Source organism: Bactrocera dorsalis, chromosome 1 (assembly GCF_023373825.1).
Source record: "Bactrocera dorsalis isolate Fly_Bdor chromosome 1, ASM2337382v1, whole genome shotgun sequence".
NCBI classification, from domain to species: Eukaryota; Metazoa; Arthropoda; class Insecta; order Diptera; family Tephritidae; genus Bactrocera; species Bactrocera dorsalis.
Genome location: NC_064303.1, coordinates 68,414,775 through 68,438,774, shown reverse-complemented (window position 1 = coordinate 68,438,774; position 24,000 = coordinate 68,414,775). Strand labels below are relative to the sequence as shown.

The window sequence follows — 24,000 nt, the reverse complement described above, 5'->3', positions numbered from 1 at the left end:
TCGTATGCTTAAATAATGTTGAGTTAATTTAAATAAGGAATGAAATTTCGCCCGATCTGTTTTGCACTATTTGAAGTTGTTAAAGCAGCATCCTATAAAGATACCTACTAGAAAAAACGTAAATTTCGGTTGCCACAAATATTTAATACCCTTGACAAATATAAAAGATTCATTAACAGAATTTAATTCCGATTGCTCAGTTTTATGGAAGCTATATGATATAGTGATCCGATCTGACCAATTTCTTCGGAGATTACATGATTGCCTTAGACTATAACTCTTGCCGAATTTCGTGAGGAAATCTCCGATCGTTCAGTTTGTAGTGTATAGTATAGTATGTGATCTGACCTGAAAAATTTCTTTGAAGTTTTCTTGGGTCCTTGTAAAGGTCCGATATCGGGGGTTCCGCCAATAAGAAACTTCTTGGGGAGAAAAGACGGATACAAAATTTCAGAAAGTTTCTCAATAACTGAAAGACTAGTTCGCGTATATTCAGACAGATGGGCATGGCTAAATTGACTCAGGTTGTCACGCTGATCATTTATGCACAAACATAGTGGTAAACTTAATATACACTGTTCAGAGTATAAATATGCAAAATTCCTACTTTATTTCCGATAAATGTTTTATTTCCTGTGTAAAAAAAGGTAACAGATCTGCAGTGAAAACTGTAGAGGCCTACTTTCTTTCCCATAATGAATACCCTTTATGACATAATACAAAATACAATTCATGCTGATGAAACAAAATTTCATAATTAGTACAGTTGAATCAGAAAAAGGTAAACACACAAATTTATAACGGGTGATTTTTTTGAGGTTAGGATTTTCATGCATTAGTATTTGACAGATCACGTGGGATTTCAGACATGGTGTCAAAGAGAAAGATGCTCAGTATGCTTTGACATTTCATCATGAATAGACTTACTAACGAGCAACGCTTGCAAATCATTGAATTTTATTACCAAAATCAGTGTTCGGTTCGAAATGTGTTTATCGACAAATTTTGTTCAGCGATGAGGCTCATTTCTGGTTGAATGGCTACGTAAATAAGCAAAATTGCCGCATTTGGGGTGAAGAGCAACCAGAAGCCGTTCAAGAACTGCCCATGCATCCCGAAAAATGCACTGTTTGGTGTGGTTTGTACGCTGGTGGAATCATTGGACCGTATTTTTTCAAAGATGCTGTTGGACGCAACGTTACGGTGAATGGCGATCGCTATCGTTCGATGCTAACAAACTTTTTGTTGCCAAAAATGGAAGAACTGAACTTGGTTGACATGTGGTTTCAACAAGATGGCGCTACATGCCACACAGCTCGCGATTCTATGGCCATTTTGAGGGAAAACTTCGGACAACAATTCATCTCAAGAAATGGACCCGTAAGTTGGCCACCAAGATCATGCGATTTAACGCCTTTAGACTATTTTTTGTGGGGCTACGTCAAGTCTAAAGTCTACAGAAATAAGCCAGCAACTATTCCAGCTTTGGAAGACAACATTTCCGCAGAAATTCGGGCTATTCCGGCCGAAATGCTCGAAAAAGTTGCCCAAAATTGGACTTTCCGAATGGACCACCTAAGACGCAGCCGCGGTCAACATTTAAATGAAATTATCTTCAAAAAGTAAATGTCATGAACCAATCTAACGTTTCAAATAAAGAACCGATGAGATTTTGCAAATTTTATGCGTTTTTTTTTTTAAAAAAGTTATCAAGCTCTTAAAAAATCACCCTATATTATTGACTTGTGGAAGTTAAATTTTTCGTTTTAAATTTTTTATATTTATTTCAATTCAAAAATGTAATTACAAAAAAAAAAAATAAATAATTAATTCATGTGAATATTAGAAATACGATTTTTTTAATTTTTCAGTTCATTAATTGTTTGTTTGTTTTTTTTTTTTGTACTCTGTCTCGGGCGTGAAGTATGTGCTGTTGACACACTTTATTTATATCCATATCGGTCGAGTTCGAATATTTGGAATGACAGGCATCTATAGGAAAATAGAATTAATTGATTTCTTTATAGTTATAGTCTTATGTGAAATATTACTTTTTATTAGTGCAAATGTTGTAAAGCGTTGGATACTGGGTTTGTCATTTGTTCCACGCCAAGTTAAATTAACGGCCATGGCATCCAATATAATGGATTTCAATGCCATTCTTAGGAATGCAGGGAAGTCCTTTCCTCCAACTCCATATATGATATTTTTCTAAAATTAAATATGTTCTAAATATACAAATTTATTCATAATTATGGGCATTTAGTATAAGAAAATCGACCTGCCAGCTGAGATGTTATTTTGTCGTTCAACAGCAGCTTCGTGTCAAAATCAATAAAGGCCTTGACATCCATGAAAGGCAAGGAAGGTATTAGAGACGTATCATCCTTCTCACGCATATTTCTTTGCTGCTTAACTTCGGTTTTTAACGCAACGACTTCTTCCGTCATTTAGTTTTTTAACTTTATGACTGCCGCTATATGTGCACTCATTAATAATGCATATTAATTTAGATGCTTCTCTTTTATTTTTAAATTTAATAGCCTTTGCTATCATCTTTCACTCATTTTAATTATATTTTCAATAATACTTCAAATTAAAACACCACGAAACAAATAATTTTACTAGTTCCAAAAACAATATCGCACTTTAGCACTGACCACAAACTGCAGAAGACACAAAACCAATGAACCAGATGTCAACAACTTCTTTTTCTATTCTGTTGTTTTCATCTAATTTCATTTTGCAGTCGCTGCGACTTCAACGTCGGTGATCGCGTTCATTGTTTATCTCTTGCATAATGGGACAACAATCTTTAATTTAACGTCTGGAAGTGACTTAAAAGTGACGCATTTGGCGTTTGACACGTGAACGCGACAACTATCTTTATTTTAACGTACGGAAGTGACTAAAGCGTGACGTATTTGGCGTTGGCGTTAAAAAACACTTCCAAATGTTGGCAGGGATAGTTAAAAACAAGTCCATGTCGTGTGCAGTACATACACATATATTATTTAGTTAGATACGTAAGATTTCAAATATATTATATAAGGCTTACAAATATCAAAATAAAATCAGAATGAAAGATTTCTCACTCAAAAAAAATACTTTTTCATTTTCTCCCGCCAGCGGTAAGATTTCATAAAATCTTCATTGCTTTCGAATTTCTGTGATTGTTGTATGTGTTTTGTTGGTAGACATCCCATCCGTTTCTTCTTCTTGGCTTTTGGGTACAGTATTGCATCTTCCGCTGTCATAACTGCATCTTCAGCGACTTCAATTGTAATGTCTTCGTTTGGCTCTTAATCAAGGGAGTCAGGATCCATTGTTGCTTCCAAGACAACATAACCAGCCTCCCTAATTCCTCCGAAGTAAGGACTTTCCCGGAGAATAAAATACCTTTAAAGTCTTCTCTTTCTCTCTTCTTATCTAAATATTTAACTCTCCAAGATTCCTTTTATTCTTCTGTTTTCTTCGTTTCTTCCAGGTTGCATGGTTTTTGGTCGCATTTAATTGTTGAATTGTTATAAGCTACCATTGGGTCGTGCTCTTCCATTTTGTCATCAACCTCAACATCTCTTTCTGCAAGATCTTTTATCTCATCTTTTCCATTCTCCTCAATTTCCAAAGGAGACATTTTATTGTTCACATCATCAAATGTGCAATGCTCCTCAAAAGTAATTTCCTCTACGCTCAACTTGTCTTCCTTCAAAATGTCATCTATGCAAGTCTTCTCGAAGGCTATAACTACATATATCTTCTACGCGCAGCTTGCCATTCCTCAATATGTCATATATGCGATACTTTTCGAAGGCTATACCCTCCACGCGCAGCTTGCCAAAGATAATACGTATAGCTCATCTTTTCTATTTTTTAAATTGGTTTTGTGTTTTTTTATTAATCTTTTCATAATGTCAGTGACATCAAAAGATAGATTTTCTATCTCAACATTAAAATATAAATTGTTGTATTGGAGTGTCAATTCGAGGAAATTTCATTCCATGTTGCTCAAAAAATTCTTAAAACGATCTTCATATCTTTCAACTTCATCCTCGTCGGCAGTAGGTATACATTTTTATTTTTGCCTCTTCAATAATAGATCAAATATATGTATGTATGTCGATCTTTTTACAATAGTCTGCCAATACTCGTATAATGCAGTTGGGCTAGCCGTTGAATACTTTTTTGAACAACAGCTTTTACACAGCGCTTAGTTTCGTACAAATACGGCTTATGTACATATGTGAACAAACGAATACGCGGGAACATGCACCCGTCTTACAATTTCCTTATTAATTTGCCTATGTAAGTAACAAGTCTTTTATATTGCCTATATACTCGTACATACATATACTTTATTATATATTATTTTTTACTTAATTTTATTCATACAGGTCTTACAATTTTGGCTCGAGCTACTTATCCGGCTCGAAGGACCAAATGTTTGAATTGTAATATCAAACTGTTTGATTTGTATGATCAAACTTTAAACTCAAATAAGAATCTTTAAGTCTTTACCGCTGGTGGGGGAAAAATAAAAGCCTTACTCGAGCTGAGAAATATTCGTTCTAAATATATTTTGATATTTGTAAGCCTTATAAACTATTTTTGAAATCTTACGTATGTAATCAAATATACTTGTATAAGTATGTGCTGCACACCACATGGTATCCCTGCTAACCACTTTTCTCAAATATTTCAACACAACTATACATTTTTTCTCTATACACTGACACCAACGCACATGTTCGAGTTATTTTTTTGTTTACCTGTTTTCATCGCATAAAAGTTTCTTTCATTTCTTGATTTATTTGAATGAGTGCGAATGAGAAAACATAATTGTCAATAGTGCCAAAAGAAAATCACAAAAAGGGTAATAAAAAACGATTGAAAGGCGCATGTTATTCGTGCTCATAAGACAAGAAGGTAAGTGAATGGATTTTATGTGACTTTTTTTTAAATAATTTGCAAATAATTACTTCATTTGTTTTTATAGCATTGGAAATCAGAATGAATTGGAACTAGCAGCAGCAGCAATATCTCCAGAAACAGCAAATATAAATTGTTAAGTAAGTATGTGAAAATAAGTGCGTGTTGTTTGAAATTGGACTGCGCAGTTTAGGCGGCGTTTCAGGCGGCATGCACAATCCAATATATTTTGTGAAAAAAAAAGGTGCGTGGAGTCCCTACGCGCGGATGAAGTTATACTTCTTAGGGATATTCAGAAATGCATATCATTTTGTATGAAAGAAAACTAGAAAACTTAAATTCACATTTTATAAATTTATTATGCGCATAAAATGAAGAATAAAGCAAAGTCTAAATGAATGAATTTTGACTCAGAAAGTAGTTCCGTCTCTTCGTTGCGTAAGAGAATATGCAGCGTAATCATCTCTCTTTTGTTCTTCGCCAATTTGGCTGCCGGATTGACTTGTGAAGATCATTTTTTTGTTGGTGACATATTCATATGTGTACGATGCAATGTGTGCAAATATATGTACATATAAGTATATATGAATGTATGAACATGCAAGTCAATGCGCGCACATGCGTATACATACACTCATATGAGCATGTGCAGATACACAAGATAGGATAGAAGATGTATGCCTTTTAACATCGTATACTATACAAATAAATATTTTTCTGACTAATAGAAATTAAAATAAAGAAAAATATTTATTTTTATAGTATACGATGTTAAAAGCAAAAAATTAAAAATTTATTCTGTCGGGATTCGAACCTGGGACCTGTGTTAGCATCTTGACCTTCCAAGCGCTTACCACCAACACCACCATTGACAATTAGGTTGCGCTGACTTAAGTATGATTTGGTTATGAATGCAAGAAACATACGATGGTTCCAATAATTTTGTTTAAGTATAGAAATATACATACTTTGTAGAACATTTGCTTTCGCTATAAATTTATCACAGCAATACATATGCATAATATGTATATACATTAGGGATGCTCGATGAACATCGATGTTGAAAGCAAAAACATCGATGTTTTAATATCGATGTTGCCATACGAAAAATATCGCAACATCGTTGTTAACGGAATCAATCATCGATGTCAACTTACGGCCTCACGCACGACACGGACGTCCACCAAACCAATGCAACTTGGGAAACAAATTATGTCTTCTATGAACGCAGCCACAAATCAAATTTTTTAGTTGTGAACTTCACAAACTGATTTGTGGCTGCGTTCACAATGTGAACGCGTCATTCCGGTCGTTCCCTTCATTCGTTCGTTCTTCCTGATTCGTCTTGCACATTTACGCTCACTCCCACTTCTATTTGTTTAATAATAAAAAATTGTGTTGTGCGTACCTATTTAAATTTACTGATTTGTTCGTATTCTACTGGTGTTGTGCATATATGTATATATATTACATGGAATACAACAATATGTAAGTTTTTAATGATTGAATTCTATCTAAATATCGAATTCATCTGTTTGCTTTTTGCGCATGCTAAAGGAAATTATTCTTTTTAAGGTTATAAATGCATATAAATTATAAATGAATAGAATTAAAAATGCCGCCAAAAAGTCGCTTCTGGGAATTTTTTGAAAAACTTGAAAATAACGAAGCCAAATTAATCTAAAATTTTTTAATTCAATTTTTTTATATTTATATTTTTATAAGATATTTGACAATCATATACTTACTTCCCCATTAAACTGTGAAATTTAATATTTTATTTTTAAAGTTGTAATAACATTTATTTATAATTTGTACTTCATGTTTTTAAAGATATGAATAAATAAATTCATTTAAAATGAAATATGCGTTACGATTATTTAAAAATACAAGTATAACATCGAGAAAAACGTTTAAAATAAGTCGTAAATGTGCTATGCATACTGGCTGTGGCTTAATAAATTTCGAATTTATAGATTGTGTTTTATTTCTTTGTCAATTATTAATGTAAAAATTATCGATGGATCCAACATCGATGGATCCAACATCGATGTTCGGTTTTTGATAAATATCGAACATCGATATTGAGCTTTCGATTATGACATCGATGTCAACATCGATGTTTTTTGAATATCGATCATCCCTAATATACATATACATAACATTGCTGTGATGCCCTGAGAAGTATAGTCTTAATAAATTTATTATTAATTTTTTGCTTACGTTTATGTATATTGCTGTGATAAATTTATTTTCTATTAGTAAGAAAAAAATATTTATTAGTATAGATTTCCAAAAGCACAGAAATGATTCTGTGAATTTATTCATTAAAATCGCCACTCAGAAGTCATTTTATCCCTTGTAAGCGAGCGATTTTCTTAAATCTCATGCTCCCAGATAAAACCATATACCTCGTCCTCGTGGGTCAGTTTCAAAAACCACAGAAATGATTCTGTGTGATTCTGAAAGGCCAACGCAGAGTATTTCAACCAAAACATACATAAAATAGTTGAGAATTCGCAGAAATGAAAGACAAACGAAAGAAAAAGAAGTATAACTTCAATAATGCACAAGCATACAAACATACATATGCGCACACATGTGAATATGTCACCAACCAAAAATTGAAACATTGTTCTACAAAAACAACAACAGCATAAGCATGGAACATTGTGTTGTGTTGTTGTGTCGGCCGAGCTGTGCCGAAAGAAACGAACAAACGATCGCCGATTGTCACCGCTTCGCTTGCTGCTCGCACATCTTCGCAGACAAGGTTGCGTTACATTCATATGGATGGAGCGAGGTTGCGCAACTTTGCGTTACTTTTATATGGAAGGTTGCGCAACCAGAATCTATCGCAACCTTTTCCGGCGTCGTATAAGAAGTATAACTTCAAAAATGTTTTTTTATATTTTAAATTATCAGATAATATTTATATTTCTTTCAGATATTATTATATTTTTATATAAATAATCTTTCTTTCAGAATCAATTCTATTTGTATTTAATATATTTTGGTCTTTTTTTATCAGTTAATATTAATTTTTTCTTTCAGATTCTATTATTAATTTTATTTAATTATACATTTTAAGATTTCATCACTATTTTTATTTAATTAATTTTTCTTTCAGACATTATTATCATTTTATATAAATAATCTTTCCTTTTGTTTTAGATATTATATATAAATTTTATATAATTCTGTTAATAATTATTTTTTATTGAATATAGTTGTTATTCTGTAAGAAGTGTTTATAAATAAAGAAAGATAAAAAAATTTAATTTAAAATATTTGTTTAGAACTCTACAAAAAAATTAAAATTAGGAATCAAAAAATGCAACCCTTCATCAGCTGACGATTAGGGTAATTAGAGCAGTTCAGCTATATTTTTATATAAATAATTTATATGACACTGCTGAATAAGCGCAACAGAGATGTATGATCACATGTATACGTACGTGTTAGGGAAAAGTGGTTGGAATCTTCATGCGGCCTATGGCGAGCTCACCACTACTTTTGAGGGTTTCAGGACCTATGGTTTACTAGTTTATCCACAACTTTTTGCTGGCAGAATATTTTTATGTGTCTATTTATGTATGTATGTACATATGTTCAATATATTTGAAAATATACATATATGTAATATTAGTAGACTGTATACATACATATGTGTTTATAATAAGTATTAAATGGCACCCCTTGGCACCAACGTACATGTTCATTTTTGACAGTTACTTTATATATGAGACAGAAAAGTACACATTGCTTAACACGATTTCCCAGAGTACGAAGCTAAAAAATATTTGTGTATTTAAAACGAATTTAAAACTTTTTTTCTGTTTCTTTGTCATGAAAATTTGTTCATATGTTGAAAAAATAAAATTTCGGAAAATTTAAGCTCATATTGTTGTTTTTAAGTAGGTACTTACGATTTTTCTTGTTTTTCATGTATTTTTGAATAATAGAACGAACGAACGAATGTTTTTTACGAAAAACATCCTAAGGAAAGATATAGGACATCATATTTCCATTAAATTGGGCCGTCTGTCACTGCATTTGACAAAAAAAATAATAAGTTCAATATAAAAATATTGAAAAAGTTCTATTTCATGATTTCAAATAAAATTATCCAGCCAAAAAACTAAACTGGGTAAACTTCAATTGAGGGTTACATAACCAAATCATCAAAATATATAGATGGCCTTTTGTTTTGCATAAACAGACCTCATAAAATATAAATATTTTTCGCCATTTTAATACGGGGGAAGCATATGATGCAGTTGTCATCATGAGATGTGGCAATGGTTTTTTTGATACTAACATATTTAATGCCTTTTCGAAGGATCATGTTCCCGTTAAATCTTAATGCTCAAGGATGAATTACATTCTGCAGTCTTTACTTAATGAAATATTATTAGCAACCCAGATATACGTAAAAGTCATGTGGGCAACAAAATAGTACATTCCTTGGAAAGTTTAAGCCTCTTTTTATCAGGTGCTCTTGGGTTATATAATATTAGATGGGACAGAAATCCTGTTATTTCCGAATTTAACTTGAAAACCAAGCTTGGTGAAGGCGTCAACTGGCCGCCTCAGTCGTGCGATTTCACGCCGTCAGACTAAAGAATTTCATTGATGTCCTTAACCGTTCTTGTTTTATTTTAAAAAAACTCTTACACACATACAGCATACAAACTGAAGGATCGGATTCTGTTGCTTGCATGAAAAACTTTTTCATTTGACGAGGTTTCTTCATGAAATGGGTTATTATTAAAATGTAGATGAATTGCGTTTTTTCTCACTGCTACTTGGACGTGCTGCCGTCAAGTAATGTATGCTTAAAGAAACATTTAGATTCAATATTATAAATGAAGCTCACCGTTGAACCGAATTTATGGTATAAAGAATACTACAATAAAAAAATCATTACATCAAATGGTAGTTTGGTTCCAAAAACAATCGAGTAAAAAAAATGAAGATGTCAATGATCACTACTCTAAATTGGCCGTATCCACAAAAATGGAATTCCTGTATCCGTTCTTAGAACTACTCCACGCCAGCCAGTAGACACGGTAATAGTCCGCGTCAGCGTTTTCTCACCAACTTGAAAATTCTCCGCCAACACAACACCTTCATATTTCCACGCAGCAACAATAATTCACTGTTGTCCACACAACAACAACAATCGCCAAATTGGATAAAGTTACGCTACAGCAACAACAACAGGAGCAGTGGCAGCAGTAGCGCTAAAATTGTGCCAAGAATAAGGAATAGCAAGCAGGGCTTATATTTTTAAGTTGTAGTTCTAGTTTGGATTTTTAACAAAGCGCTTAGAGCTCGCTCCTGGAATCCACAGTCTTTTAATAAGCACATAGTGCTAAAACCATAATTGGCACCAAAGGCGGATTCAACGAAATCTATGTATTTCCTGAGGAATACTGATGACTTGCTAGACTACTGGAGGACTAGCATAACCCATCGGAAGGATAATTGGCCAACATGATTTACAATATTCTCATGTAAGTACTCAGTCCCCAATTGATGGCGATGAAGTAGACATTCCAGTGTCCGACCATGAACAAGTTAAAATAGCAATTACCCGTTTGACGAACAATAAAGCGGCGGGGCCGATGGATTGCCGACCGAGCCATTCAAACATGGCCGCGAAGAACTGATAAAGATCATTCATCAGCTTCTTTGTAGAATATGGAATGGCATGCGCAACAATTGGAATTTAAGTGAGCTCTGCCCAATCCACAAAAAGGGATACCCCACAATCTGTGCCAAGCATAATGTGCGCTCCGAGCCGTTCGATACCAAATAACTTCTGGAAAAATTAATTCGAGTTGCAGAACTAAATAGAGAAGGTACCATCTTTTATATCAATACCGTCCAAAATTTTAAGGTGCTTTTTCCGCGGTTTTACACATACTGACAAGCAACCAATCTATTTGATGGAAGAAGAAATGTTAACTCATAGGCAAGGAAGACTTTCAATATCTGAGATTTACGACGAGGTTGAAAATAAATGGACTTTGATAATAAATAAAACGATTATTTTAAAAAAGAACTGATAGGGTCACTTTGTCAGGAATATCGGCATGATGTTTTGAGGGTGTTTGTTTCTGGGTTGCGGAGGCCAATGACCGACGTCATGTTTTCGTCGCAACCCAAAGATATTCCATATTCTTTTCTTTAGTCTTTCTATGGTATAATGGATGCAGCTCAAGTAGAAAAAACTGGAGGATGGACAATTGCTCCACACCACTCACCTCATTACAAACAAGTGGATACTACTGTATCGCAAGTAGGGAATTATAACCCCGATCGGAGAGCTGATCGGATTTTTCAAAGAACCCGAATGGCATTTCAAAACTTTAGTCGAAGGCCGGCGGTCTATAATAATCCATGCTCATCAAATGGAAATAGTAAAAAGAAGAAGAAGGAAATTACAAAAACACAGAGGGTTAATCACTTAAGCCAAAATTCGGTTTAAAATTTTAATGATAATGCGCCACAATGTGACTTTTTGGAAGTAGGTCGCTCCAATGAAACTGTGATCGATACCGGGACGGGAAACAAGTTTATTAAACCCAACGACAATTTAAAAGGTGTAAGAAATATAGCGAAATAATAATGCACATAATTCACAAATGGTTATCTGATTCGCTGATGCATGGGCTACGTAAAGAACAAGCTGGTTTCAGACCTCATTGCTCATGTGTCGATCACATCAACACTTTTCGAGTGATTGTAGAGCAGTCAGTAGAGTGGCGAACTCCTCTCTACCTTTGCTTTATCGATTTTGTGAAATTTTTTGTGGTGATGCGTGTCTGTTGTCCTATAAATATTCGCACATTTCCGTGAAACTTGAAGCTGTTAGTGATCTCGCCGCACAAACTGGACTTAAATCAATATAGCGAAGACAAATTCATGAAATTCGACGTAGTAAATGGAAATGGATCGGCCACACTCTGCGAAAACCTCACGACGATATTGGCAGAACACCACTAGATTGGAATCTGCAAGGGAGCCGAAGACGCGGGAGACCAGCCAACACCTGGAGACGGGAAGTCGAAGCAGAAGCACAGAGAAGTGGTTATTCTTGGAGAGAAATTAAATTTATAGCGGTAAATAAAATGAATTATAATTTGTTTATTGAGGCCTTATGTTCCACCTTGAAAATACGGGAAAATATATATATAGGAAATATAGACAACTCATTTAATGCTACATACACCCATGGTACTTCCATGATAAATAAAAGGTGTTTTATTAACGTGATCGGAAAGACTTCTCCGTTTAGTCTTGCTTTCGAGCTTAAAACCTTTGATGGGATTATTGGGTTTGACTTTTGAAAGTACGTTGACGCAAAATAGATTTAAAAATAGGGATCCTTTACTACAATGGTGGTGCAGAGAAATTGTCTTATTATGACTGTGAAAACGTCAATACTGGCAAGTGGGAAATACATTCATAAGCTTTCTCGAATCCAGATGAGGCTTTGCTTTTTACACTAATGTGGTAGCCACCATTATGACAGTTGATAATGAACCGATTTATTCAAAGGCATACCCTTACATAATAGCCGCTTCAAAAATTAAAATTCAGGAAACTAAAAATTTACTACGAGATGGAATAATTCGTTCTTCTCGATCACTATATAGTAATTCTAAGTATGTAGGTTGTCGACAAACAATGAATGGACGTAAATGGGAGAAAGAAGATGCAGATGGTAATTGATTTTAGGAAACTGTTGACATTAAGTTTCTAGTTTTTAACGGATATCCCACTCCAGATAGTTCGAATATTTAAACTAACATGGGGAAATCGTATTATTCACTACACTCGATTTAAAGTCTGTCAAAGACATTGGTTACTGAATGGGAAGTATGAATTTTTTAGACTTCTTTTCGGACTAAAAATGCGTCTCCGATAGTTCGAATATTTAAACTAACATGGGGAAATCGTATTATACACTACACTCGATTTAAAGTCTGTCAAAGACATTGGTTACTGAATGGGAAGTATGAATTTTTTAGACTTCTTTTCGGACTAAAAATGCGTCTGAAATTTTCCAAAGAGCAATTGATGATGTTCTTAAAGATGAAATAGGAAAATGCTGTCATGTCGCCAGGAGGAGTATCATTACAGAGACGTCGAAAAAATTTAACAAAACCCGACCGACATCCGGCAAACTTCCAGTTAGGAAAGGTTCCGATACGATCCCGTACATAGGAAATATTACACATAGGCATTTACTTATTCCACTAATAAATACAACTTTTTAACTTGCATTAATAAGTTTTCAAAATTCACCACATTAATTGCTATTGCATCGAGGACAATTATTGAAGTAAACTAAACTTTGTTACAAACCCTTAATTCATATTGAAAATACAGAGAGGAAACGAATTGATAGCGAAACGTCATTGAAATAAAAAACAAAGTCGTATTTAAAGATCTTTTTGGAGCAGAAATTTTTACACCCCTCCTTCCCATAGTGCAATAAATGAGAATGTGTAGAGAATAGCAAAACGGGGTTATCTTTTAAGTATAGTTATGAATAATTCACAAGTCTTTCAATAAGTATATAATGCTCAAAAGATAATTTATATATATAAGATCATATATCTGTCTCTGTGGGTAAATTCAGCCTCCACGAGGAGACATCTCCAAATAGGTTTGAGGCTGATCGACTTCGTCTGGGCCCGAAATATGGTTTTCTGTAATACTAGATTCCAGCATAGAAAAATTCATCAAGCTACCTGGCTGTCTCCGGATCGAAAAGCCACCAACAAGATCGATCATGTCGTGACAGATGACGTCTCCAGTTTTTCAGACGAGCGTACGCTCCGAGGTCCTAACATCGACTCAACCATTATATTGTTGCAGCCAAGAACGCACGTCAACAAACACAATGAATATTCGACGTCAAGCAGCTGCAATTACAACAGACAGCCGAACGAATTTTTACTCGACTTCCACTCCTGCTCTCCGAGAGCACTCGTCAACAAATCGGTATAACGGAAGGGAAGTACGAAGAGCTTGACAAGCTGGCCGACAGGCGTAATGCTTGAAAATTCTACGAAAAGATGCGGCGCCTAACAGAAGACATCACGACCGGAGTCTTGTCTTGTCTCTTCCGTCGGGGCGCGGGCGCAAATCAGCGATATGTTGAAGAATCTCGCTTTGATGCGAATTGTTGATAGACGTTCATCCAGAGTAGGGCAGTTATAACAGATCTGGATAATATCATTTACTCCATAATTTTGGGTAAATTGAATGTTGCAAATCTCATAACTTTGGATACATATGAAATTTCACACTTTAAATGTAAGCCCAAGTGATATTGTAAGTAAATTTATTTCATACTTTAGCTTAATCCAGAGACACACATCGACAAAATAATTTTTTTGGAGATCGATAATTTCAGTACAAACTGCACGGCAGCGCTATCTGCAAGTTTTTTTTTTAATAAAAACCGATGCTACATGTGTGAGACAACTATTCAACAATAATAAGGCGACATGCAAAACTACCTACAATAACCTTGATCATATTATCGAAGTTGACAATGGCTTAATTATCATAAACGACGAAACAGTCGAAGTTCGGGAAGAAAAAAAATTATGGGTTACAATATCCGCTACTTATTTACTGACATTTGAAGGAGAAGGTTGCATTAATGGTAGGACTTCTTTCAACGAAAAAGTGAAGGCAACGGCCCGACATTGGATTCCTTCAACACAGTTTAACTTGACCAAATATTTAGCAAATTCAAGCCTACCATATTTGCGCAAATGTAATTTGAAGAACCTTGGACACATTGAAAACCTACATTAAATAGTTCCTAACCGCATTGCCCAATGCATGTTAGTGATGCAGGCCGTTGTTATATGCTGCATTATAAGTGCAGCAGTAGTATTTTGGATATGTAGGACGAAAAGACGCATTAATAACACACATGGCAAGGAGGAAGCGGTAGCCAAGATCATGGAAGCGGTCGCCGTCCGCTTGATTTAGAAGGGGGACAGTTAACACATTAGTCTGCCCACTGTAACGTTCCTAGACGTACTCCACGCCAGCCATTAAGGACGGAAATATTCCGCGTCAGCGTTTCCTTAGAAACTTGCAAATTCTACCTGTATTCCACACAAAACCAACAATCGCCAAATTGGATAAAGTTACGCTGCAGCAACAACAACAACATCAGGTGCAGTAGCGGCAGTAACGCTAAAGGTGTGCTAAGAGAAAGAAATAGCAAGCAGGCCATACAAAGTAAACAGAACAAATGAGTTCTTCGGCAAAATCAATTTATTTTATTCAAAATAGTCTCCTTCTGCTTCAATATAGCTTTTTGCACGGTCGAAAAGCATGTCGAACGAATGTTTTCGCTCGTTAGCTGGTATGGCCACCAGTATGCCGGTGCAAACCTTTTGAATGGCCTCTACATCTGCATATCGATTTCTTTCCATGGGCAGATGCATTTTTCCGAAAAGGAAGAAGTCGCACGGTGCAATATCAGGTGAATACGGGGAGAGGTTAATGGTTAAAAGGTGATCACAGCCGTCGATCGATGAGACGACGCATCATCGTGCAACAAACGCTAACTTCCATCTTTGCGATATTCGGGCCGAACACGTCGAATACGATGCACCAAACGCTTCAAAACTCCAAGGTAGAATACCGCATTAACGTTCCAATTCTATTTTCATGAATAACAATGATGGTTTCGGCTGATTTATGATGAATTCACGCACAGTTACGATGGATTTTCCGGTGATCGCGGATTTTAATTGGCCCATATGTTGATCGTCATTTTCTTGTTTCATCAATTGAAACGTTTCGGTAAAAGTTTTACCAATTTAAAAACAAAATTTTATGATGGCTCTTTGCTTGAAGCTCATTTTCGCACCGATAACACACAACATACAGACACTTTAAAAGCAACAACTTTACTTCCAATCGATGAAATGTCATGAAATTCTCTTGACAATCGATAAAGATAGAAGATTCTAATGTACCAGTCGACATATAGTTGGCGCCATAAGGGGCTAGATTCAAAAAGTCCTGTTTACTTTGGAATACTCTTTGTAAATTTTTAAGTTTTAGTTCTAGTTTGGATATTAAATAAAGCGCATAGCGCTTACTCCTACTGGAATATACGGTCGTTTAATAAGCACATAGTGCTGAAACCATTATTTATATCGCAAAAATTAAATCTGACAAATAAAATATAGTCCACAAAAGTTTAAATAGTGTTAAATGCAATAAACTCGTGTAAAAAAATTTCCAAAATTTCCAATTTTATTTAAACCAAACCTTGTACACAAAGACGGTGTTAAAGCAAAATTATGGGTATATTATTGCTTTAATTAATGAGAGCGCAATAATACCTAAATGGATGCTTCTACCCTCCGTAATTTAAGATATCCGTGAAATTTGAAATTTTTGGTTGCCAGTCTCGATATTTTGTAGTTATTAATTTAAACTTTAAACTTTTAAACTTAATATTAAACTTACTATTTTTTGAAATATTCTTTAACTAACTCAAAATCACTGCGGAATACAATTATTTATGAATTTTAATTTGGTCCCTTACATTATTGAAAATTATAAGTGAAAATCTAAATGTGTGAAAAACCATGAATACAAATTGAAAAATTTCAACATTGCTGCAATGTGAACAGAACAACTGATTTCCACGTTGTCACTACGGCAGTGGTCGGCGCCCAGTGAAAACTCTTTTACCTTAAATTTTCACAAGAAAATATATTTTTTATATTAATCAGAACATATGAACGTAAGCTCTAACTAAACTAAATAAGCGATAACTTTTATACAAATTGAGTAACGTGATTATGTGTTCCGTGGCACCAAAAGAAAGTTGTTATTGCAGATGGAATTGGTTCTTTGCCATGACCATAAGATACTAGACCAGCTTTTATGTGGAATATAACTATCAGTAGGTGAATTATATTCATAAAATTGCTTTTGAACATGTTTCGAGGTATACTTCAATAATGCCAGGCGTTTACCTAGTTCCAACATGAGGTTTGTATAAAAAATTTCGTAAATTTTGAATTGTCGTACAATCATAGGTAAGGGATAAATGATCAATAAAGAATATTAGTAGTGCCGAAACTGGTTTCAAACGCATAGTATTTTAGGCCAAGTTGTTCAGAAAGATTTTTAGAACATTTTCCGCATACTTATGCTCTTTTATATAAAAAATCGACCCACTCTAATGGATAGTGTGTCACAAATTAAAGCAGGATTTAAAATTTCTTTCAATTTCAATTAGTTTTAAGTAGTGTTTATCAACAGATACTAACGTCACATATTTCAAATTTCAAAAATATGCTAAGCATATACCAAAGCAAATGAAAACTTTTACATGGAACACATAGACGACGGCAAGCGAAAGTCAGCATCTGCCAAATATTAAAATATGTTACATAAGTTCTTATGTGCATAGTTATTTAGACAACAAGATGAGAACACGATGTCAGTTATCGCTGACGCTAATTTGAAACTATTTCTAATTTTGACGACGATTGGTAGCTGTAGTGTTGACAGTAATATGTGAAATGTAAAATTACTCAGACCTCGAAGTCTAACGTTATTTTATCAACAGAAGTATGTATCTGATATATCATTTGTAATATCAACTGATAATTTAAAACAAATAAATGGACTTATTTTTTTTGCACACGGGAATTTCTTTTTTAACAAAACATCTAAATTTCAATCGAGTGAACAGTTTCAGTATGGCAACAAAGAAGTTGTGTACATCAGCTGCTTAATATGCGCTTCCGTTTTGAAAATGTTCAAAAAACTCCAGTTGCTCCCTTGCAGTCGTCGTTGTGTTCAAAGCAATAAACATACATTAACATACATAGTTCATGCACTAAATATACAAAATAAGGATATAGATACATATATAAATATATATGTACAATAATTAAATTTCTACAATTATATGTACATTTGTAAATAAAAAGCATAAATTGATTAAAGCGTAAACATGCTCCATTTTTCGTTTAGCATAATCAGCGTAACTTGCGTTAGCTATTACCTCGATATGTTCACAGACGCAAATTCCTTCCTCACAGTAGGCACACACTTGCCATTTACGTGTATTCGTTAGACCCTTATAACAAAGATGAGACTCGTTGCTGAGCAATGGTTCGTATTGTTGTTGTTGATTAAATTGCAGATCCTTCAGCTGCCGCCTAACGCTGCTGCCCACACCGCCAACTAAGTTTGTGTCCTGATATTCATAGGGATCATTTCGTCGCATACGATATACACTGCACTTGCGTTCTAATGGAGCAGACGGTGGTTCTTTCATGTGCTCTTCATCGTTAATGATGCCTCCTGATATATTACTACTCTCAATCTTACTAAGCGGTTTGGACAGTCCTTTGGGTTGTTGATGTTCAGGCTTACCTACGTGCCCTGGCGAGGGCATAGGCGTGGCCGGTGTCACAATGATTGCATCATGGTGAGATACATTAATGGAAGTTTTATCTACAGGTATAGTTCCCACCTTTTCTGAGGTGGTAATTGCACCTTCGGCCACAGCCAATGGCGTCGTAGGTGGCGTAGCTTCCATTTGTGAGACAAGTGGTAGTGTCGCTGTAGCCGACTTTGGGAGCTTTGTTTGATAAAAGCTACTAGCACCACTGCCTGAATGCCGGTGAACCAACTTCGGTAAAATGCCTCCATGAGAATGATGCTGCTGATGCGCAAACTGATAGTGAGGATGTGCTTGAATAGGATGAGCATGGCTATGAGAATGGTGCATTTGAGTATGTACATACTGTACGCGCATTTGTAGCACCGACTGATTATCACCTTCATCGATAGGCAGTAAAAGCTTCGATTGTGTTGTATAGCTCGCACTTAATTTCCTACTCTGTGTTTGTGGCGTGCGCAGATAGTTGGTCGGCAGCTGGTGGAACTGACGTGATTGGGTGCGCGTTGGTGTTGAAGCGCCATGTTCACTACCTGATAACGCTGACAATTTCGGTGGATGTAGTTTTGCTTGCAATTGCTGAGTTTTCTTCTGTTGACGCTGCCTTTGACGTGCCTGGCGTGAAGCCAGCGAAGCACCACCAGCTGCAGCATACATTTTTAACTATTTTCACGTACCGTATTTACAAATTTGGCGAATTTACTAATTTAAAGCAGTTCTTTAAATATTTCACTAGAGCAAATGCAGTCATTTCTATATATTTGAGCTACGGTGCAAGAGAAGAAGAGTCCATTTTTGATATTCATTTCAACTTAGCGTCATTATTACACTACTTATTTACACATGTACGCGTTTCCAATTTAGCGCAATATACTCAGTTTGTATTCATGGTACACTATATATAACGAGTAAATTCAAATGAATGGTCTATGAACTCTGCAATACTGTACAATTTATAACTCAATATCGGTGTGGAAGAGAGTCATGAAACTAAAAATGTCTTTATTAAGCTTTGACCTTTGAAAAATAAAAAGTTGTGTCTCCATAAGGGGATAAAGGTTTGACGCTCACCATTAATACTTCAATTCCGAACTACAAGTACAAATTTGGCCATAAAACTGACAAAATTTTAACTGATACCAATCATCAGCGGAAGCATTTGTGAAAACAATGTTAAAGCTTTTAAGTTCATAAAGATTTCAAAGAAAACGTAAGTCTGTACAAAGTAGTATATACCTACGACGTTTTATTGTTATATCTTATTAAAAAGATTTAGTCCATTTAAATTAATTTATTAATATATTTAAACTTTGTGAACATGAAAAAAGCACATATGTATGTCTAGGTACATCATAAGCTAATTCCAAATATTGTATAATTTTCGTTGGAGTTTATTAGTGACATAGTTCACCACACCGATCAAGCCACACTAATTTATGTTAATAACCAATTATGTATGATCACTTTAGAATACCAAAAATTCATTAGAACTAATCAATATAAAATATGTTTATATAAACTGATATTATTACTTATGTATATGTTAATATATTAAAAATTATAGTTAACAGATAGGCACTTTTTGAAACGAAGAGAACTTTAGAGTTAAATTTAATTTTATCTTTTCTGAGTGGTTTGATTACACGATTATAATTGACTTACATACATATGTAAATATATGTACATTCATTAGATTTGAGAACAGTTGTTTAAGATGCTCTATATTCTAATTCTATAGACTGCTGAAGACGCACTACGATTATATGGTAAACAAAGAGTATAATATATTACTATCGGAAAGCTGTAAAAAGAAAAATAGTGAATTTTAGTATACAAATAAGCGATTGGTGTTATTATGTTAATGCTGTGCATAAAGAATAAAAGTACAGCTATTTAATGGAAAGTATTGCAAAGTTTTATAATTAGTAAGACCTCTTGTTTGCTTTAGTTAACTACGAAAGTAGGGAGTAAACTTACTATTTTGAACTATGTTACATATATCATAGTCTTTTTAAATTATTTAAAATTGATTGAGAATTTTCACTGAGCTGCATGCAAATCTCCTTAGTATATATTTATACTAATCTGTGCGAAAGTGAATTGCCATGCAAAATGAAAATTTATTACAGGGAATATACATATTAAAATCCAATTATTTCCCTTAACTTCATTGTGGAAATATAGGTAAATAAGGATACATCTACAGCTAGTATGGAATATGAAAAAATCAACTATTTTCTTATTAAAATATGTTGTATTCCACAACATTCCTTTAACTAAAATTAATATTTCATTGCATTCATAACATTTTTATACTCTCGCATTATGTTGCAAAATAGCATACTAATTGTGTTCCGTTAACGGATATTTATTTCTAACACTTTAAACTGGATATATAAAAGGTATGGTTGGCGGACGTTTCAGGGACGCACTCTCCATTTAACTGTTTTGTTAAAAGGTACTAAAAGTGCGATAACTTATTAGCTAACCCCAAGATAGTACGTGTGGCCTTCATAGGAGGCGGTGTACAAATTGGAAAAAAGACGTAGACATTATCCACTTTTTGGTGAAATGATATGCCTAAGGAACTTCTCGAGTAATTTTAATGAAATTTAGTTAAAATATATGAAATAGAAGTATAAGCAAACCTTTTAAAACTGGCGAACACGAAGTGGAAGTGTCAAATAAAGATATAATTTTAATATGGCTAAGTTTAAAAAAGGAAGATTCACCAATTAAAAAGGAAAAGGCTGGCACCCACAAGCAAATACACTATAATCTCCAGCTCATAAAGGAGCATGAATATGAAGCAGAAATAAAAGGCTAGCCAGTGAAAAACGCTACTCCCTTCCTTCCTTTTCCTTCCGTATCGGCAAAATGAGTGCACAGTGAAAAACGTGGTAAAAAGGCAGAAATCAGCCATCTTTGCTTTGTTTTCATTTGAACAATGTTGCCATTGCCCAATACGCATATATAGTTTTGAGCACATCTTTGTTTTCAATTATAATTTTTTACAATATAAAATATCAAAACTGAAAACAAACTATTAAAAATAGTTTATATATTTATAAATAATAGCATTCGACTCTGATTTTGAGTTATTTTAAGAAAATTTCAAACATATTGAACAGATTGAATTATAAAAGTTGATAATTACTGCAGTATATCGATATTGGCAACCCTGTGTTGTGAGAGAGCAATCAGCTGCGACGTTTGCTGCGGCAAAATCCAAATGTCGCGGATTCTTACGTCATCCCACGTCAAAGAGAGAAGGGAGTAGCGTTTTTCACTGTGCAGTTACATTGCGCGCCCATAAGATAGGTCGTGCCAGCTGACTCGGGCCACGTTTCTGCGTTTTTGACTGGTTAGCCTTTAAGGAGATTCCCAACTCCTCACTGGAAATGTGAGAACCGCTCACCTACCGAACAATGAAAGTTGACTGGATAGTAGGTTTTGATGTTTTGCAATTGGAATCACTGAAACAGCCAGATTGAAATTAAACCAAAAATATAGGTGAACGTCCGCCGTTCAAAATCGCTAATAAAAAATGTAAAATAATGAAAATCGAAATTTAAATACATTTCATGAAATGATGATTTATCAATTGAGAACTAACAGGCTTAATCACCTTATTAAGTATTGCAAGATCAAAAGACAGTTGTTTTAATATACCATAAAATTATAAAAAAGGATTTAAGTAGTTTCGCCATATATTATTATAAAAGTCCAATACAAAATAATTTGCAATCGTAATAAATGTTGAGAGTATTAATTTAAATGCCCAAAAATTCTTATTTTGTTCGACCTAGGCGCTCTCATTGAAATAGGGTGGGTATCTTATTATTTCTGATATGAAGTATACAGACTTTCTAAAGAAGCTGTAATTGTATTAGAGCAGTGTCAGTTGATCGAGAACATTGTAAATTAAGTCTCCTTGAGGGAGATTCCATGAGGAAAACTCAACAATTCGAGCAAAATCAAAACAAGAAACTAGAGGCAATCCATCAAATTTTGATAAAGACGATTCCAAACAAAACACTAAAAGAAAGATGATATTAAGGTTCTGTGTTGTCTACAGAAGATTGAATGATGTAACGAAGAAAAACTATTTAGAACCGATGACATTAATGAAAGACTCCTTATCAGACACAGAATTTTCGTCAAACTTTTTTTAAACAAGGTTTTCTGTAAGGCTTTTAGATTACGTAGTGCTCCTGCCACCTTTGAGAGACTTATGAACCAAGGAATTGAATGGATTGCACAGGAAGACCTGTTTGGAGTACATGGACGATATCATCATGTTGGCAAAAATATTCAATAAACACCTTAGTGTAGCGTACAAAGGCGGTAAGCTTTTTTGGGCACATAGTGACAACAGTCGTTGTATCTAATATCAACGATAAAATTTTTTCCAAGCGTAGCTAATACCTCAATGTTAGCATATCTGATATGGAATATGATAGGCGTTCTATCGCAAGTCATAAATGGGCATAGCATTATAGCCAGAGGGAATTTAGTGTGTAACTCGGAGAGGATTATTGTAGTTGATGAAGTACATTAAACATTTATGGTCAATGATTTCGAGCCGATTTTATTATAGATGTCCGATTTATAACAATAACATCCGCAGAAGCCTATGGTTCGAAAGAACTACGAAAAAGTAAGCAGGACAATTCAGACGTGCAATGCATATGGAGTGGAATTGAGAAATTAATGCAAAGGTTTTACTGGGGTGGTTGATGTCAATAAGTTACGGAGTGGATTGCTAACTGTGATGAGTGTATTGTAGCTAAAGGGCCTATCTAAAGACGAAGAAGCAGTACAATTCGAATGTACCTTTTGAGACAAATGGCATAGATGTAGCTGTTTAATTTTCCACTAGAAAACAAATATGTTATGGTAGTCATAGACAATTTCAGTAAATGGCTAATCAAGTTGCTAAAACAATAGACGTAATTATGATCAATTGGCTAACGTGGTATTGTGTTCAAATAAAACTACATTACATCCGTAGTCCGTTGGCATGGTAGAAAATCAAAACAAGAAACGAACTTTGGAAGAACATTTGAGGAAAGATAGGTACCAAATTCTTTATGAAACAACGGCGCAGATTGCAGAAAGGGGAATGTTTGGTAATCATCTTCAGTGGGAGGAGATATTGAGTGTTGTTACAAAGAAAGGAATTGTCGTTCCAGTGTAGTGGATGTAGTTGGAAGTGGTGTACTAAGTTATTGAACGACTAGGCAATTGCATATAGACCATTGGAAGACCTGGGAATAAAATTAAAGTAATTCATCTGAAACACATTGCGAGCAGACATAAGTTTAAGGCACTGTTATGAATACGGTTGCTTTTTTGGTCTATTGGACAAAATTTTGTCAATTTTTTCTGTTGGTCCACTGGTTCATCACTTTTCGAAATTATCCATTTTAAATGTAATGCTTTTGAAAATTTACTTTGTCCAACAAATGAATATGGTTTTTTCATTATCGTTACAATCTCATTCAGTTCAAGTGTACATATGTACAAATGTCAACCTCAATTTATCGAATCTTAATTTCGCATGTTGAGGCTGAGTAAAGGAAACT

At 34.5% G+C, this 24,000-nt stretch overlaps 2 protein-coding genes and 1 pseudogene across 6 annotated transcripts in view; 1 reads left to right on the top strand and 2 right to left on the bottom strand.

Annotated features, from left to right (window-relative positions):
• The window catches only part of LOC125775450 (uncharacterized), a 409,238-nt gene that overhangs the window by 129,646 nt on the left and 255,592 nt on the right, over positions 1-24,000 (top strand). The window lies entirely within an intron of this gene.
• LOC105226610 (uncharacterized) overlaps positions 1-24,000 on the bottom strand; it is a 180,483-nt gene that overhangs the window by 102,346 nt on the left and 54,137 nt on the right. For 2 of the 5 annotated variants that reach the window (XM_049462432.1, XM_049462431.1), the window contains exon 2: positions 18,011-19,307. In XM_049462432.1, coding sequence (XP_049318389.1) covers positions 18,011-19,069 — 1,059 coding nt within the window. In that variant the 5' untranslated portion in view covers positions 19,070-19,307. Of the gene's footprint in view, positions 1-18,010; positions 20,214-24,000 lie in introns of all 5 variants that reach the window. The other 3 variants (XM_049462428.1, XM_049462429.1, XM_049462433.1) reach the window with 2 other exon arrangements.
• Positions 7,265-7,394, bottom strand: LOC125775985 (small nucleolar RNA U3; annotated as a pseudogene).